This window comes from Euleptes europaea, chromosome 1, assembly GCF_029931775.1.
Source record: "Euleptes europaea isolate rEulEur1 chromosome 1, rEulEur1.hap1, whole genome shotgun sequence".
In the NCBI taxonomy this organism is placed as follows: domain Eukaryota; kingdom Metazoa; phylum Chordata; class Lepidosauria; order Squamata; family Sphaerodactylidae; genus Euleptes; species Euleptes europaea.
The window spans coordinates 154,657,971-154,677,733 of NC_079312.1; the positions used below are offsets into that span (position 1 = coordinate 154,657,971).

At 43.4% G+C, this 19,763-nt stretch overlaps 1 protein-coding gene and 1 non-coding gene across 3 annotated transcripts in view; both read right to left on the minus strand.

Annotated features, from left to right (window-relative positions):
- Positions 1-19,763, minus strand: part of MMD (monocyte to macrophage differentiation associated) — a 49,919-nt gene that overhangs the window by 18,252 nt on the left and 11,904 nt on the right. For both annotated transcript variants that reach the window (XM_056861240.1, XM_056861248.1), the window contains exons 2-3: positions 9,267-9,348; positions 3,788-3,948 (exon numbers count right to left, since the gene is read on the minus strand). In XM_056861240.1, the coding sequence (XP_056717218.1) occupies positions 3,788-3,948; positions 9,267-9,348 (243 nt within the window). The remainder of the gene's footprint in view (positions 1-3,787; positions 3,949-9,266; positions 9,349-19,763) is intronic.
- LOC130493645 (small nucleolar RNA SNORA42/SNORA80 family) lies at positions 5,107-5,243 on the minus strand. The gene has a single exon (XR_008934008.1). It is a non-coding gene; the product is annotated as a small nucleolar RNA SNORA42/SNORA80 family (small nucleolar RNA).

Sequence of the window (19,763 nt, forward strand, 5' to 3'; positions counted from 1 at the left end):
TTTGATGTAAAAGAATGCGATGCATTGCCCCCCCACCGCAAAACGGACTGTGTGATTGAAGTGGTGGGAGACTGCAAACTGTCTAAAAGTAAAATTTACCCTATGAGAGTTTCCGAGCACGCAGTACTGCGAGACTTTCTGGATAAAAATCTTGCTCGAGGGTTCATTCGGCCATCAACCGCTCCCAACTCAGCCCCCGCTTTCTTTGTCCGTAAGAAAACAGGTGACTTGCGCTTGTGCATTGACTTTCGAAAACTCAACGCTGTCACCCAAACTAGCGCCTACCCCATCCCGCTGATCTCTGACATCTTGGGACAACTGAAGGAGGGGCGCATTGTCACCAAATTGGACTTGGTTGAAGCATATTACCGGGTCCGGATTCGTGACAGAGACGAACCCCTCACAGCCTTCTCTAGCTGATTCGGAATGTATGAATTTCTAGTGATGCCTTTCGGATTAAAAGGGGCCCCGGGGGTCTTCATGCAGCTCATTAACGAGGTCCTCCATGATTTATTATATCGGGGCGTGGTGGTTTATCTCGATGATATCCTTATTTACTCTAATTCCATGGATGAGCATGTTGCTCTGGTCAGGGAAGTGTTACAGCGTCTAAGAGACAATCAACTCTATGCTAAGGTGTCTAAATGTGAAGTCCACCAAAAACAATTAACTTTCTTGGGATATATAGTTTCACACCAGGGCCTCACCATGGACCCTGCTAAGATACAATCTGTGCTTGATTGGGCTCCTCCCTTACGGGGGCCCACAAACTGTCCGCAAAACAGCAGCGTTGGGCTGACTTCTTTGCTCAATTCCGTTTTGTGCTCAAGCACGTGCCTGGAAAACAGAATGTGCTGGCAGATGCTCTTTCCAGGCTTCCCCAGTATCCGGTGAAACTCGACCGTCCAACGGTCTCCTTATTCACCCCGGAGCAAAGGGATACTCTACCAGTTTTGGCTGTACAAACCTGGTCCCAAACTCTGCTCCAGTCCCAGTCCCAAGCAGCGGACAACAGAGCCTCTGAAAGGGGGGAATCAACTCCCTCACCAGTCCCACCTGCGCCTCCTGCGCCTAGTGCCCCAGATCAACCAGTCTTTCCCTCCGCCCCACTACCACTACCAGCGAGCCCTGCTTCACCCCCCTCAGCATTGGGGGTGACCCTGCCCGACTCCTTCCTGGACTCCCTTCGTACCCAATGCCTGGCTGAACGCACTGCTCAGGCACTGCCCCCGTCCCTGCTGGAACGGGGTGGTTGTTGGTACAAAGACTCAAAAATATATGTGCCCAAAGTGCTTCGAAAGGAAGTCCTGCAATTAGCCCACGGAGCCAAAACTGCGGGGCACTTTGGCTTTTTGAAAACTCTCCATTTATTGCGCAGGCAGTTCTGGTGGGAGGGCATGCGTACCGACGTGGACTCCTTCATCCGCAGTTGTCCAATCTGCACCACTGTCAAACGATCCCAAGGGAAACCTCCTGGACTATTGCAACCGTTGGAAGTCCCTTCTAGACCCTGGGAAGTAATTGCTATGGATTTTATGACTGATCTCCCCCTCAGTGAGGGAAAAACGGTTTTGTGGGTTATTACCGACTTGTTTTCTAAACAGGTGCATCTCGTCCCGTGTGCTGGTATTCCCTCCGCCCCAAAGTTGGCCCGCCTCTTTGTGTCACATGTCTTCCGACTACATTCGTTTCCGCGCAAGATTGTGAGCGACCGCGGAAGTAGTTATGTTGCCAAATTTTGGAAGGCTTTCCTCAAACTGGTCGGGGTCGCACAAGGTCTCTCTAGTGCTTTCCACCCCCAAACAGATGGACAAACTGAATGTGTTAATGCGGTTTTGGAATGTTATCTCCGTTGCTATGTAAACGACCACCAGGATGATTGGGTTGGGTTGTTGCCTTTTGCTGAGTATGTGTATAACAATGCTGTCCACCAATCCACAGGTTTCAGCCCATTTCAAGCTGTATATGGCCAGGACTTCAGTCCTATTGGCCATATCGATGTTTCGGGGGAGGAGGGTGGTAAAGATGTGGCAGCTTGGGTGGACGCGATTCATACCACCTGGCCCTGGCTAGTGAAAAATCTGGAGCGGGCTAAACGTAAATACAAGGCTCAAGCCGACAAGCACCGGTCTCCAAGCCAGGACTTTAAAGTAGGAGAGTTGGTCTACCTGTCAACCAAAAACCTCCAGTCCACCCGCCCGTGTAACAAACTCTGTGCCAAATACGTGGGTCCCTATCCCATTTCTCGGATCATTAACCCAGTAACCGTGGAACTCTCCCTTCCAAAGACTGAGGCGCATCCATCCAGTTTTCCATGTAAGCCTCTTAAAACCTCATGTTGTATCCTCGCAGTGGCATCCCGACCCACTTCCGGAACAGCCAGTGATGGTGGGGGGGGGGGAGGAGCATTTCGAGGTTGCTAAGATCCTGGACTCTCGTTTTCGTCACGGCTCTCTCCAGTACCTGGTTCGTTGGAAACACTTCCCCCTGCCTATGACGAATGGGTTCATTCTCGAGATGTTTCCGCCCCGCACCTGGTGTGCGCCTTCCACGTCGCCTACCCCCACAAGCCGTCCCCCTCGCGGGACGGGAGGGGGCCCTAAGGGGCAGAATGTCAGGCCTGCCTGCTCTCTGTGTCGTTTTCTCACAGACTCCCGTTCAAGGACTGTTTCTCTAACAATTGCATTCCTGTTCCCTTTGAAGCTAAGCGGGTGCCCGTGGGAGCCTTGGTGTGTCCAAGCTGTTTGATTTTATCTCATGTAACTGTAGTGCTCCTGTTTATGTAGTGTTCTCATATAATCAAGTGCATACCATTTCCCCCTCATTGCTGTCTTTCGATTCCTAAGCTCTGCTGATCTATGTTACCAATAAACCAACTCTTTTGGGACTACTAGTCTCCTGGTGTGGCTACTGGGAACCCTATGGAACAAGTGCTTACAGCGTGCCATCAGGAAAATAGAGTTGGGGGATCTTCTCCTTTTACTCATACAGGCCACAAACCCGATAAAGAAGCCATGTGTGCACACACATGAATTCAGATATTGTGAAACAAAAACTGCATCTCACTGTTTTATTTAACGCCACTAGCACTGACTACACTTTATACTGGTTTATATAACTCATATGGCTTATCATAGTCACTGGATATTAAAAACTGAAATATTCCAAACCTTCAAAACAACATTCGCAGTATCTTATCTGGAACTGAAGCCTAAGTCACTTTTATTTTTGTTAACATTGGCAGCTTAGAATGCATTCAAAACATTTATAACATGTCTCAGTTTAAAGACTGTTCTGCAGCACATTCAGTTCCCACTTCATGTCTTCTTTAGGTTCCACTTTAAAATCTAAAGGCTATGTTAGACCAATTTTGCACTGTACATTGAGCCATATTTGGATTTGACTTAGAGCGAGTATACAATTACCAAGGCTCAGAGGAAGGCTTTAAAGCTGACAAGGGGCAACTTTTTGGACAAGTGCACCAAAGTTTGAGATGGTGTCACTCTAGTGAATACTATAGTATATATCACCACTTGATTGGTAGCAAGCTAGAGGCAGCTGCAAGATGTGGGAAACACAGACCTATGTGTCCTCCTGATGATGGCCTGGCATGCTACTTGTTAGTGCAATCCTAAGCAGAAATACATCCCACAAAAGTCAAGTGGCTTAGAAGGGTGCAAACTCCACTTTCAGTCATCAGTCCCACAGTTTAGCCTCCTGCTCCAAAACCCCATTAGAAATACAATGCAGGGCACAGCTACAATCCAAATGAAAGCTTGATTTATACCTCAGATGACTCTTTTTCCAGGAAATTATATGAAACACTGTGGACACAATGAAGAGCGCACAAAGGCCAACTCCATACATCCATGCAGTTATCTTTTCCCATCCGTCATCAGAGAGACGATGGAGCAGTGTGCTACCCACAATTGCTGGAACAATGAGGAACTAGGGAACACAAAAAGAACAGGTTATTTGCTATCCTCCCTTTCCACATTTCATGCCTTCTATCGTTCCACTTCCTGTGCCTAAAACAATCTTCTCCTCTCTGACCAACTTGAAAATGTTTTTTTAAAAAAACTGCAGATAATTATCTATTTAGGTTCAAATATCTGACACCGTTATCTCAATCTTCTTCATAGAAATGAGACCCACATCCCCTTTACCTTGATCTGTTAACCTTCTAAGAATTTGCTTTGACTGAAGGTTACAGAACTGCTGTATCCCCCCCCCCCCCAAAAAAAAAGCAGTGCCAGACTGTCAGACAGTATATTGTGTTTGGGATTAAAATACGCTGAAAGTAACACTTTGTTAAGTTCATTGAGTAAGCAAAAACTGTAGGAACTGCTGACAGAGAGACTAATTCAAATACTTCAGGCATACTAATGTATATATAATACTTTCCTTTTAAAAAAACACACACTTGTATTTAAGAATATACATAAATTATCCTGGTATCTAATTTGACAATTAAAAATGGCAAAGCAATCTTAAAATTAGTTAAAAACACCTAGGAACAGGACATTTCAGCGGGCAAACTTTGTAACTGAGGTAAATGTAAGACTGGTGCCTTTCAGAAACAGAAACGAAAGGTGACATTTTACAGAGGAGAGTTTTAGAATGAAAATGTAACTTCGAAGATAAGAATATTCATAAATTCACCAGAGAAAGATGAGCTAATTAGATAATTCTGTCCTACTTTTTAAAAAAATAAATGAAGTGATAACTAAAGGTATGATTTTCATTTAGGAAACAATTGCAAACTACCAGTATCACTGAAATCTGAGTGGTTGTAAGGGACCACCAGGGTTATCTAGTCCAACCCCCTGCCCAACGCAGGAAATTCACAACCATTCCCCCCCACACCCCCAGTGACCCCTACTCCAGGCCCAGAAGATGGCAAAAAACCCCAAAAACAACCCTTCAGGAACTCTGGCCAATCTGGCCTGGAGGAAAATTGCATCCTGACCCCAAAGTGGTGATTGGCATTTCCCTGGGCATGTAAGAAAGGGCCATGAGAGCCAAGCACTGACACAACCTTCCTGCCCTCCCTCTCCTGATATGCTCAAGATCACAAAATCATTATTGCTTTTTTCTCCCCCACACACATGTGCCACCCACTTCAGTGGCTGGAGCTACAGAAAGCAAGGCCAGCCAATGGTTCGGGGAGGTCAGATGCTATGGCATGGGGTACACTATGAGAAGTCCATGGAACGGGACCTGCCATAAATCCAAAGCCATGCCCACAAAACCAGCATTGCTGTCAGATGGCCATCTAGCCTCTGCTTAAAAACGTCCAAAGGAGAGCCCACCACCTCCCGAGGAAGACTGTTCCACTGAGGAACCTCTCCAACCGTCAGGAAGTTCTTCCTAATGTTTAGCCAATAACTCTTTTGGTTTAAGTTCAACCCGCTGGTTCTGGTCCAACTTCCTGGGGCAACAGAAAATAATTCCACACCATCCTCTACATAACAGCCTTTCAAGTACTTGAAGATGGTTGTAATATCACCTGTCAGTCGTCTCCACTCCAAGCTAAACATAGGATAGAGTTCCTGGTATCAGGACATGTACGTTTATTCTCTGCTATCTTACTGCTTTCAGACAAATGTAAGGCATAAACAGCATAAGCAAGTCATGTCCATACCAGGAAAAAGTACTTCCTGCTTCATTTCGTCATCATTTCTTTGATAATCTATGCATAGATATTTCATTCCTATGGCATTCTACTTCTCTCCCTAGTTTTTCTTCAGATGTGTGTGCATGTTTAACCTCTAGAATATGTATCTGAATACTACTTTACTTTACTACTTGATATTACATTTCTTATGTGCTTGGCTGAATTAACTCTAGTCACAGACTGTTCCTGAAACTGAGTATATTTTTCAATATGTATTTTTCTTTCTTGTCCAAGGGAGCCAAAAACAAAACACTGCCATGTGCTGCACTAGTGAGTGCACTGACTGAATCTAGCAGAGAAATTCAGCAGCTGAGAATTTTATGAGTGGTCCTTGTCTGAATCCCAAATTGCACCTGCTAACAGCAACAGGGCAGGTGATGCAGTGTAAAGGTCTAAACAGCATTATATATGGTTAGTAGGTCATGGTAGGAAACTGAAAATTCACTTACCTACTATGTCCTATAGAAAGTTTCTTAGATTTAAAAACAAAATAAAAAACACTAACTGCAAGTCACAGCGGCACTAAATGCTTTTATATACAACCACAATTCCAATATGTGTATTTTTCCCAACAATATTTGCCGTCTCCCATATTTTCTGGTACAGAGGGTTGCAAATACGTTCTGTTGATAATTTACTGTAAACTTGATTTCAGGGAGCCAATCACAAGGAACATGTTTTCCTACACTCAAGGGAATCAGTAAGGAAACCATTCTTTGCTCATTTGTCACACTATTCAAGTTGTGCGACACATTCTGTGTAGTTACACTACAGCTTAGTAGTTTACCTGGGAGTCAATATAGTGGCTCAGGTCAGATCTTCATATACACATGACATTAAAAGCATGGGAAAAAAGAACTACCTACCTGTGCTGCTTCTTAAATGATTTATTTACTTAGGGCACTTGTATGCCCTGCCTTTCTCCGGACAACCAGGAATCAAGGCGGGTTAGTGATCTTGTATAACTGTCACACCTGCCCCAAATTCTTGGCCTTTGGAAGGACTGAGATAAATAACTTGTTGGCCATTTGCTGTGACTGCTTCCATGCTTAACTGTTAACTACTTCCTTAGCAAAGCTTTTGAAGTACTTCGGCATCTGTGCCACTTAAAATTCACTGGTTCACAGTTCTCCAGCCCAAACCCTACCTTGGCAAGTTAATAAAACATTATATAGATTATATTAAATACTCTACAGCTGATGAAGAGCTGAGGTACTGTGTGGTCTGTGGCATGTATCCCAAAGTGGGTTAGCTACTATACTATACATTCCTTCCTCCTCTGTCCCCATTTACCACTTGTCCTGATGGAAGACAGAGCCTGTCATCTCAGCCTCCTTCCACCCCTTTTAAAGCTGTGTATAATAAGCCACATATTCCCCATGGAATCCTCTTCCAAGACTCAGATCTCTCAAGAGTTGAGAGGTTATAACAGACACCTTGGCTGCTCCCCTGAGTATTTTTCCAAGCACTGTCACTGTCTATTCTGACAGACAACTCCCTTTCTGGGAGATGGTTGAACATGACTTGCAGACCATCTAGGGTACCCTCATGGACCCGTTTGAGGAACACTGTTGTAAACCAGCTTACAGTAGAAAAACTGGTCCATTAGACAGGCTTGAGCAAGAGTTACTAACAGCTTAATATCCTGGGATTTTGATTTTTAAAGAGATGCTATGTATTATTCTATACAGTTTGAGAACTTGTGCTGATACTCATCTAAAATCCTCAGCTGCTACACTGCAGCCTATTTTGCAGCAAGAATGAACATTAGAAGCATACAAGTGGGATACCCACGGTAACTCAGAGGAAAGGATAAATCCCATTTCTGCCTGCTGCCCCTATGTTATTTCAGCTTCTCCCTCCCTAACCTCCCTCATTTGTTCCTCCTTCCACTTGATCCTTCTTCCACTCTTGGTAACTGTCCAGCCAACTACAGAACTCCCTCCTCTGAATCTCTCTTCAAAGGATCTTGCAATGCCTTTACCTTTGGTCTAACCTTTGTGAGGTGTGACTGAACTGGTAAAATAGTTAGCATTTGTTCTATCTGGTTTTAATCAGTTAGGGGGGAAACAATTCCCATAAATGTAAGAGGATCATGAAAATCAGACCACAACCCTTAACTTAATCTTGACAATTTCAACATGTATCTGCTAAACTAGATATTAAAAACAAAACAGGCAGGCTGCAGCCCTTCCTGTGCAAATCCTTTTGATTTACTGTATATATGCAATCTGCTGCAGAGTTGCAGACATAAACAAGATAAAATGCTAGACAAAATTGTCAACCAAACCATTCATCATGATTGGCAACTACAAAGATGAATTCTTGTTCAAGAACAAGGCAAACTTGAAACAAAACGAAGGTATACAGAAAAGCAGAAGGATTCTTCAGCTGAGGTACTCTAGTCCTTATTCAGTCAGAGTTCCTATCAGTACTTAAAAAAACCATGAAACACTTTGCTGGAGGGGAGAAAAGGAATTATTCCTTTTCTAATTCCTAATCAAGGCTTCCACCAAGGTATAGTGTTTAAGCTCATTCTACATGGTAGTATGTTTGAGAGAAAAACACCACTGACATTTAAGTATGTAACATTTTACACTTTACACATGCTTGAGGCTCACTAGAAAAACATGAAGATTGTGTGTAGTTAAGCCACAAACTACTGCAAGGAATGCAACAATAACAACAAAAATCAGTGTGTCTACTTGATTGTAACGACCTTTGGCTATATGCAATAAATCTGTACGTACCTACCTAAAACAAAAATCAGTCAATAGAGTAAAGAAAAAACCTCAGACGTTATAGCAGAGATAATCATGCAGTTATCACCAGAGATAAAAGAACCTGAATTAACAATGAACTGGGATTCTTAACATTGAGATGTAAACATAAGCAAAGATTCCTTCTGTAATCAATTACATGTAATAGTTCAGCATCCTAATTCTGAAATTTAAACAAAAATTTGTGTAGTAAAGAAGTGTCCTTATCAAGTCACTGTTTCTATGATATTCAAAAATAAATTTAACAACCCAGCCTTGTAAAACAGTTGCTCACCTGAGGCAGAAATAAGCTCCTTAAGTTTTATAAGAATTAGTGACATGTTCTTTTCCACTTTTAGGCATGCAAACTAATAAATAGTTTTCTGGGTTGAAAACTTTTAGAAAGTTATTTATGAGATTGCTTCAGTATGGAGTATATATAAGCAATATACAAACATGGCTGCTGTTTTGTTCAAAAAAAGCTGTCAACACATTCTAAAAATAATTTTTTTCAAAGTGGTAAAATAACCTTCTAGCAATCATTAATCCAGTGAGGATCAGATTTCAGAAAGCTTTAGGGAATCTTCAGTTCCTAAATACAGACCAGATTGATGAAAGACTGAAGAGGTAAATAAAATCAATTGAGTTTTTGGACTCTGTGCTCCCAGAACATGCACTTAGGTCAGCAATGTCATGCCTACACTAATGGTACTTCCCAGTACTAGCTTGTATTCAATCATGGTTTTAACACAATAAAATCTAACACAGATGAGAATTAGAGCAATTTGAATGCCACATAGATTGTTCTACCAGTAAGTCAATTTACTTACCGCATGAGTATAACAGTTAGCAGCATGCTCATAGCAAGTGGGTTTATAACGGCTGTTTGCTGGAGCTGGATGGTTCATGAATCTGTTGAAACAATTGAGACAGTTTCCAAAAATGGATACTTAAAAGGACGTAAAGAATACATTTATTCAGTGGGTTAGTATTTAATATTCTTATTTTTGATCATTAAAGGGGCTACATAATTACACTGAACTACTCCTGAATAAGAATTTGGACAAAGAGTCCCCATCAAATTAGTTTAAGATGAAAAAGAGCTCAGTACTTAAAGATACAAAGAATTCCATCAATTTTAGCAGATCTCTTTAGTACCAGTATGCAGCCATATTTCTTTAACATTTAGACACAATTATGGGGCGGGGGGGAATGGTCAGCAATACTAAGGATAATTTGTATAATCTGCTTATTCCACGTGCTTTCATTTCCATTGTGTAAAAGGCTATGTTCATTTACTTATAACAAGTAAAGCAAGTCAGCCTTTCCAGACAAGAGGAGAAGTGAGTCAAGCAGAGATAGGTTAAAATATACAGACATGCATTAAAATAGAAAGGAACCCCAGTTAGTTAAAGCACAGTCGTTCTCTAGGTCGGGGCAACAAGGTCAGCCTGAAGAATCCGACATTATAAGTCCAGGGACTATGCATAGTAAAGTTATCCACACTTAAATCCTGTTAAAGTCAATAGGGCTAAGCACACACCTAACTTCCTCAGAACTGAAGAATAAATATCAGAATACCTCAATAGAGCATCATCTGCAATTTAGGTCTTACATTTGATTAAGTGGTGCTACGCCACAAAAGCTTATGAGAAAGTCGGCATATCATCGTCATCATTCCTTTATTGGCATAAAAACATAATACAGAAGGGTATTATGGCTCTGAGAGCCAGCGTGGTGTAGTGGTTAAGAGCGGTGGTTTGGAGTGGTGGCGTTTGATCTGGAGAACTGGGTTTGAATCTCTACTCCTCCACATGAGCTGCGGAGGTTAATCTGGTGAACTAGATTTGTTTCCCCACTCCTACACACGAAGCCAGCTGGGTAACCTTGGGCAAGTCATGCTCTATCAGCCTCACCCACCTCACAGGGTGTCTGTTGTGGGGAGGGAAAGGGAAGGCGATTGTAAGCCAGTTTGATTCTGCCTTAAGTGGTAGAGAAAGTCAGCATATAAAAACCAACTCTTCTTCTACAAAAGGAATGGAGATATTAAAAAGTGCCCTTTACAGAATAGTTAAAAGACAGTTACATCGAATAGCGCTGTTTGTTGATACTGCCATCTAATTAACTGTTTGGCAGGCTTTTAAAAAAACCTTTAAAAACTGTGCCACAGGTCATGCCTATTGCCTCCCCCCACATTGGTACCCTCTGCCTCACTTAGCAGCCCAAGTTGCTGCCTGGAATGCTTGGGCAGTGAACCACTCCTGCTACCCAATCATAGCCACTTACTTGAAATGTAAATTTTGATATTTTTGAATTTCTGTGATACCTGACAAACTAAACCTCAACAAGAACCTCATACCCCACCAAATGAAAATTCTAAACAGGAAACCTCAGGCAAGTCAGTGGTCAACAAATCAGAGAGGGTGCTAAATCCTCAATTAATTAAATAAATGAAACTCTTCCAGCTAGGTATAATTATCAGGAAGGCTTACCAAGTCAATACATTATTCATCAATGTAAATTTTTGAGTCTGTACAGTCAGAACATAATTATTTTCATTTTGACAATCAATCATCATATGGGATGAGAGCCATAAAATTAAATTTGAATTCACTGAAAACACTAATTGTTTTTCAACTTGAAAATCATTTGGAATTTGAGTTATCTTAGAATATCAGAAATATTACAAACCTTACATTTAAGACAGTTAATAGGATGTTCTTCAAGAGTTAAAAATCTAAAGTGAAATTTTCAGTATATTCATTCAAGGGGGAGATTATGCTGGAGAGCTTTGGGAAGTGCTGCAAGTCTTCTTTGCTAGAGCTTTTAATAGGATATGAACAGCAGGCTTTTTGGGGGAGAGTAATCTGTGGTTTGTTTATTTTGGGTTTAACTTGTAATGTTTTAATTATTACTGTAAGCCACCTTGAGCCAACAGGAAAGGTGGAGTATACATATTTTAATAAATGAATACATTCTATTTTTAGTGTGGGACTAAGAAATCCTTGGAATAAGCCCTAGTGGAGATCGAGCCTTGGATACTCACTGTGAAGGCTCCTTCTGCTCTGGAATACGGAGGTCATCTGTAAAGTGGGTGTTTCCGTTCCTCTTGCTTCTGGGAGGCAGGACTAAAACTTTGACTTCCTGTCTCTGAGGAAACGCCCCCTCATTTCCAGTTTGAAACTTTACGAGCGATAGGGCACAAGAACGGCTAAATTCCTTTTTTTTTTTTTTTTTTTTAAGGACAGGAAGGTTTAAATAGAAGGAACAACAGTAACTGTGAGAAGAAAACAATAAGTGTTAGTAACAGCAACTCAACTAAGAGCCGTGGCTCCATTGTGGAAAAGGCAGGAAGTTGCTAGATCCCCAAACGAACTAGCTAATCCTGAACAAAATGCTAAATTCCTGAGAGGTGGGCCAGATGACCTCCGTATTCCAGAGCAGAAGGAGCCTTCACAGTGAGTATCCAAGGCTCGTTCTCGCTCTGGAAGAGGAGGTCATCTGTAAAGTGGGACTTACAAGAGCTGTCCCTGGCCCGGGTGGGTTAAGAATTTTGCAAAAAGCTCTGAAGGACTCTGCGGCCAAAGGCCGCATCCGCAGAAGCGAACAGATTCAATTTATAATGACGGACAAAAGTGGAGACGGACGACCAGGTCGCCGCCTTGCAGATTTCCTCTAGGGAAGCCTGTCGATGGAGGGCAGCTGTGGTAGCGGCACTCCTGACAGAATGGGCTGTGATGCCTTGTGGCACGGCCAACTAGTTGGAGCTATAGGCCTGGGAAATGCAAGATCTGATGGTGCGGCTTATTGCCGTGTGAGACATGGGTTTGCCTTTATTTGGGGCTGACAAATTGATAAACAAGGATTCAGAGGTCCTGATGCCCTCAGTGCGTGAGATGTAGATCTTGAGTGCCCTCCTGAGGTCTAAAGTGTGCCATTCTCTCTCTTTGGGATGTTGGGGGTTGGGGCAGAAGGAGGGCAGCACTAATTCCTGGTCCCTATGGAATTTGGTGTTAACCTTAGGGAGGAAAGACGGGTCTGGGCGAAGGACCACCTTATCCCAGTGAAAGGTACATAACTCTGGTCTAACCGAAAGAGCCCCCAACTCTGAGACCGTTCGAGCCGAGGTAACGGCCGTTAGGAACAAAACCTTCATTCTCAGGTGTCTTAGGTCGGTAGAACGTAAAGGTTCGAAAGGTGCCTTGGAGAGGGCGGATAAAACCGTATGGAGACTCCATGTGGGAAATCTATGGCCACTGCTGGGGAGGAGAGACTGACCCCTCTAAGGAAGGCCCTTACATGAGGATGTTTAGTTATCTGGATGCCTGAGATCTTGGGAACTAAGGTGGCTACTGCGGCAAGTTGTCGGCGAAGGGTGGCTGGCTTGAGACCCTTGATTCGTCCATCTTGGAGAAAGGACAGCAGGTGAGAAACTTGGGGTTTTAAGGGGTTCACGTGCTTGCGGGTGCACCACCTAACGAAGATCTTCCAGGTCGTGCCATAGATGCGACACGTGGATGGACGCCGGGACGCAACGATGGTGTCCGCAATTTCTGGATTGTAGCCTAAGGCTAAGAGCCGGTCCCTTTCAACAGCCATGCGGTCAAGCGGTACCACCCCGGGTCCGGGTGGCATATGGGACCCTGTTTGAGTAGATCGTGTCGCACTGGGAGTCTCCAGGGATTGCAGATTGACATCTCCACGAGGGTTGGAAACCAGGGACGTCACGGCCAAAATGGTGCGATTAGAATGATTGACGCTTTCAGAATCCTTACCCATCGCAGGAGTCTGGGGATAAGTGGAAGAGGAGGGAAGGCGTAGAGAAGAACTTTCGGCCACGGAGACAGCAAGGCATCATTTCCGCCTGAGGATGATAGTAGCAGGTAAAGAATCTTGGGAGCAGGTGGTTTGTAGCTGACGCGAAAAGGTCTACCTGCGGGAAGCCCAGGTGCTGGGAGAGGAGAAGGAAGGTTTCCGGATGTAAAGACCACTCTGACTCGTCCAGATTCCGTCTGCTCAGCCAGTCCGCTTGTGTGTTGACTGTCCCCTGGATATGTTCCGCTGAAATGGAGGTGAGATGGATCTCTGCCCAGGATAGGATGAGCTTGGCCTCTCTGTGCAGGTTCAAGGACCGAGAGCCCCCCTGTTTGTTTATGTGCGCTTTCGCTGCCACATTGTCGGTCCTGATGAGAACGTGTTGGTTTTTGACCTGAGCATGAAAGTGTTGTAGGGCCATCCGGATGGCTCTGATTTCCAGGGCGTTGATGTTCATAAGTCGTTCCTTCAAGTTCCAGAGGCCCTGCGCCGGTTGGTTGAGAAGGGAGGCTCCCCAACCCGAGAGGGATGCTTTTCCCCGAAAAGCTTCTTTCCCTGAAAGGGGAACCCCATTAAAACTGTTTTGGATCTGTGTTGTACTTGCCAAGGGCGTATCCATAATGCCCTTCTAGCTGCCGCCGTGGTTGCCATGACTCTAGCCGCGAAGGCCATCATGTCTAAGGAGGAGTCTGCTAGAAAAGGACACGGCTTTTAGAATCCTAGAGGCCCCCTCCAAGGCATTCCTGTCGTCCTCTGGGATAAGTTGACTCAGTTTTCTGGCCCAGATTATTGCCGCACGAGAGACAAGGGCTGAAATGATGGAAGCTTGGATGGCCCAGGCTGCTGCATCGTGGGACTTTTTGCAAGCCAAGTCGGCTTTTCGGTCGACAGGGTCCCTAATAAGGCCCTGGCCCTCCTCTGTGACTAGGTCAGAGGTATGGAGAGCACTGACTGCGGGTTCCACTAGGGGGACCTTGAATAAATCAGCAGAGTTACTGGCTATGTTATAAAGCTTCTTAACCACTGCTGGAGGTTGGCGAGAAGCCAGGGGTTTATCCCACTCTGCATTGATAAGGGTTAAGAAATAATCAGGGACAGGGGCTACATGTGGAGTAGCATGGTGCATATGGAAGAACTCTTTGGCCCCTAACTGCTTCTCTTGAGGCTGGGAGTCAGAAGCTGCATTTAAGTCAAGGGCTGCTAGGGTCTTGGAAAGTAGGGATTGATAGTCATCGGGGCTAAATAATCTGAGTTGCTTTTCCTCGGTAGCGAGGTCCTCTCCTTCGGAGGAGAACTCGCCTTCTTCCCTCTCATCGTCAGAAGAGGCAGGGGAAAAAGTGACTGTGGTGGTGGCTGATTTGGTCGGAGGAGCCTTAAGGGCTGCTTTGGTAAGCCACTGGCTCCCTCCCTCCCTTTGAGGTGGTTGGGAACTGGGGCCCTCCCCCGGGTCACTAACAGAGAGTTCGGAGGAGTCACGGACGGAGGAGGTAGGGGAAGCGAGCTGCACCGCTCTGATGCTTTCTGCAAAGGCCTCCTTAATTAGGGCCGAGAGTTCCGCCTTAAGGGACAGCAGTCCCGTCGCCTCTATGGCGGCTAGGAGAGGGAGCGCGTTACCCTCCGAGGAGGGAGTCGGCGCCTTACCGGCTGGAGCGTTCTCCGAGATTGCGGCGTGTGGCACAGCTGGGGCTGTCGGGTTCTCTGGCCTCATCACCACGGAGGAGAGCCTGCGCGGCGCGGCCGCAGCAAGAGAGCGGGGGACAGTAGTTGACCGAGCTCTTTTGTTACTTTTAACATGAGCCGCATCGGTTCCTTTCCTTTTAATGGAACCGTCTCCCCGCTTCTTCTTGCTCTTCCCCTTAGAACCACCGGAGTGGCTGCCAGGGGGTTTTTGTTGGACTTGCTGGGCTGGGACAAGCAAGCCGGGGTCCAAATCTTCCTGTGCGATAAAGGCGTCAGGAGGAGCGTCCGCCATTTTGATTTGGCGGGAAAGCCAAAAACCTGACTAAAAAGGCCTATACTGTGCAGCAGGAAGACAGAAAAAGAAACAGTACAGATTAGAAAATAGACCTCTAAGAGGAGGAAGAAAGAAAATTTAAGAAAAGTAGACTTCTAAGAAGAATTAGTAGAGAGCTGCTGATAGAGCCTGCTCTCCCGATGCGAGGCAGGAAAGAACTGGAAATGAGGGGGCGTTTCCTCAGAGACAGGAAGTCAAAGTTTTAGTCCTGCCTCCCAGAAGCAAGAGGAACGGAAACACCCACTTTACAGATGACCTCCTCTTCCAGAGCGAGAACACAAGAGTTACTTCTGAGTAGACCTGCTTAGACTTGTGCTGATAATCTTCTACAAAAGAAAAAGGACACATACAGAGGATTTTCCTCATGAGCAGATACATCATCATATACAAGAAACCAGTTGCTTTTGTATCACATCAGTTAACAAAATGCCACACTCAACAATAATTCGTTTGGGGGGAAAATCACCCACTATCAACAGAGTAAGTCAGACAGAGCACACTTTCCTACAGATCAGTGATTACTTGTACTACTAAAATACTGCTACCAACAGTTTTTAAAATACTACTCAGAATGTTTAATTTTCATTTATCTACCAGGGACAATAAAAAGCCACAGCCCAAACTACATGACTGAGAAATTATGTATACTGGCCACAACATAATAGACGCTGGACTACATTTAAACTCTCGAATCAGTAACTTCTTGCCAAAGAAAGGGCACTATTCTTCCACAAAATATACCCAGTTAACAGAATGCTGTGTTACAAGATAAGCTTTCAAATTAATTATGTTGCAGCATGCAAGCTGTTAATCCTAGAAAAGTTCAGAAAGAATTCTCCATAGTAATAACAGGGAAAGTGCATTTGAGGGAACTCACTCTTTCCTTGTCCTTCTGAAAACAAAAATGGGGGTCAAGCTTGGGTGTGAACATGACACTATTAATGGGTTCCTGAATGTACATACACTCTCAACTAGACATCACATTACATTACAATTTGCATTTTCCTGCATTCTCTTTGAAAATGGGCATAACCCTGAAACTGGAGTTTTAACTTGAAACACAAAATATGTGTACTATTAACTAACTTTTACTATGCTGCCTCACTTTTCAAGGGAGGTGTCATATGGAAGTGGTTTGACGTGTTTCTTTGACTCCTTGAAAAAGTGTGCAGAAGCTTGACCTTGAAATGTAGAGCTGCATTCTGAACATCTGTACATTTCGTTCCAGTATCTCACTGCTCAACAGAGTTAGTACATTAAAAAAGAGAGTGCAGACTAGTTAAATCCAAGGCCTCATGTCAACTAAAGCAGGGCCTGACAAATTCCAGGTGCCAAGGCACCCTATAAATTTCTTTGTGGTGCCTAGTATTTTCAGTAGTCATTTATTGTAAGTGCCTCTTGGTGATTCTAAGTAGAAGTACAAAGCTTATTTCGGTGAGGGATATATATCCGTGTGTGTGTGTTTTATTGTCATGACAACTAGGGTTACCCCATATTTATTTACACACTACAACACTTGTGCCCTGACCTGGATAGCTCAGGCTAGCCCAATCTCATCAGATCTTGGAAGCTAAGCAGGGTTGACCCCGGCAAATATTTGGATGGGAGATTTCCAAGGAATACCAGGGTCATAACACAGACGCAGGCAATAGCAAACCACCTCCGAATGTGTCTTGCCTTGAAAACCCTATGTGTCTTTATAGCATTTTCCACTATCTCCACAACACTTGTAACAGCTTTTTAAAAAATAACAATAAACTGTGAAGATTTTATGGTTAGGTTTTGTAGCAGCAATAATTAGGAAGTACAGTAATTAAAATATAAATCCTGAAAAATAAGTCTGGCTCCTAAATTATGGGGGTGGCTCATAAAGCCGAAGAAAATTTGTTGAATCCTGAGCTATGGAGCTAACTTAAAAGTAAATATTTTTATTCTGGCCTATGAAGATCATAGCCTTTGACAGCATAAATATTTCCAAGAAAAAACTTTAGTCTTATTGCATGACACACTGTACCTACAAAGGCACCAAATGGAGCAGCAATTAATTCACATCAAAAGAGAACGTTTTAATACATTTTTTATGGTTATCCTTGGATTATCTGTACAACTGAAATAACATGGCTCTCCTACTTTACTGAATAACCAAAAAAATTACTTCATGAGCTTTGTAGTATTCAGCAGTAAAAAAACTCACAAAAATTACATTAACACAGATTAGATAAGTTAATGTTTGTGCTACACCAGGATCATTTGTTTCAGTCTATCCAAAAATTGCAGAGGCACCAACAAACAACCCAGCCAGCCCAGAAGTTGAAAGGTGGGAGGGAAGGAAATAGAGGGAGGGGAAATAAAGGCCACCATTGAAGAGGGAGCCAGAGAAAACAAAGGAATGGGGCATGGTGAGGGAGCAGAATGGAGGGACTGAGATTCGCTCCACAAGTCCTAGAAAGTCCCCCTCCTTGTCATAAATAGAGCAGAAGTGTAGGGATGTGATTTTTAGAACAAAACAAAGCACATGGAAGATGGGCTCTGAATCCACCAGTGTCTTTTGCTATTCACAGTGTACCCCCACCCAAGCAAAAGCAGTATCTCTCTAAAACAGTCTGTTTCCGAATTGGAAGCCAGCTGAAAGAGAAGTCACATGAAAGACAGACTGCAAGGAAGCAAGCCATGGTTTGCAGAAGTGGGCTAATACCACTAATCGATGTACCACTGGCACTTAGTATCACCCCTCTAGATTATGTTTTATATGTGACTGGGCAGAATTACATGTGAAGAAAGGAGTCTACCTAAGTTGCATGTAGTTTGGCTCTAAAGCAATACATATTTGTTGTATGCAGGTAGGGATTAGAGATTTCACACACAATGATAAGCAAAATATTTGATGTCCCATTCATAAGAACATTCCAGTGTACTGGAAACACAACATTCAAACCAAAAACACTCAGCTCAAAACTCCCTGACCACCAAGGGATGATTCCTATGTTACAGAATTAGTAGGTACAGTATGGCTTACACTTGGTGTACCATGTCATATGTGAGGAAGGAATATAGCATTAACCATACACTGGTGGTTCCCACTTCAACGTGGATATACTTCTTCAATGTGAGTATACAGTTAACATATTTCCTTGAGATTATGATAGATGGCTCAATGAAGATATCAATTCAATGTGTAGCAGCTATGAAAGAGGAAAATCCTATGGTACAGATAAGGGACTGAGAATAAAAAGGCCAATACGATGTTGCCACTGAATACCAGTTGTCCTATTGCCTTTATGCCTGCTTGTGGGCTTGGGAGCAACTATTGGGCCACTGTGGAATGAGGATGCTGGATAAAATGGAACTTTAATCTAACCCAGCAGCAGTCTGTTTATGCTCACATGTAGAACAATTTATAGAGCATACCTGCTAATTTCATAATATGTGCTGGCTTTAAATTAAGGCTGGAAAATAAAAATGCCTAGGTTAAAGGCTTAAGAAAAATATTGTACAGAAAGTTATTTTTCAAGCTTTTTCAAGCACTCCCCCATAAGTCACTTTTAAAACTTTGCCTTTATTTGCTGCTGTCCTCCAAGAATTCTGAGATACAAAGAGAAATTCCTTGTTCTCTGAAGTTTTTTTCCCCATTTGCTGTATACCTGAGTGAAATTTGCTACTATGTCTCAATGCTTGAGAAATGTGAGCTCTCTCTCTCTCTTTTCTCCAGCAGAACATAGCTGGTCTATTTTCACTTCCTCTACCCTGAGAGAAGAAAACCCATCCAGGTCACCACTGGTCTGAACATATAATACAGTCTCTAGGTATGTTATTCATGTTGGACAAAGAATGTGAGAATTTAAAATCTTTTACATTTTATCAATGGGGGGTGGGGGGAAGGTATCCTTTCCATTATCTATGGCTACAAATAGAGCCTGAATGCCTCCTTTAAAAGCCTGGCTATCTTGATGCCCAAATACTAGAGTCTGGTGTTACTAGCAGTAAACAATCTGGACTGTGCAGAATATTACCATTAAATACAGCCTGCCTCAGCCAAATTACTGTTTTGTACCCAGTTTCCATGACCTGATGACAAAACATTATTTCGCTGCTTACCCTTTTCCCCGACCAATTTAAGATTACTGTATGCCTCACCCCATAAATGGCCATTCTTACTCACAGAAGCACAAACATCAAATTGAATTATGCTACAATAAAATATTTTGCTTGCAACTATCTGCTGTAGGTATACTCTAATGGTCCACATATTAAGATTTCTTCTGTTTCCTTCTATTTTGACATTTTGATTTCAGTTCTCCATGGAAGCTGCCTGATAAGGTTTTCCACAAAGGCGCACCTTAAATGGACCAAAGGAATCTCTTGGGTATGCTCATTAAGCAGCTAAATTTATCATCTTTCCAAAAAGCACAACTGAATTGTTCTGCTTTTGGAGTCTAAAGAATATTTTGTCAATAAACACATAAAAAGGATCAGTGCCTGGTCTTTGTGTAGTCAGGTC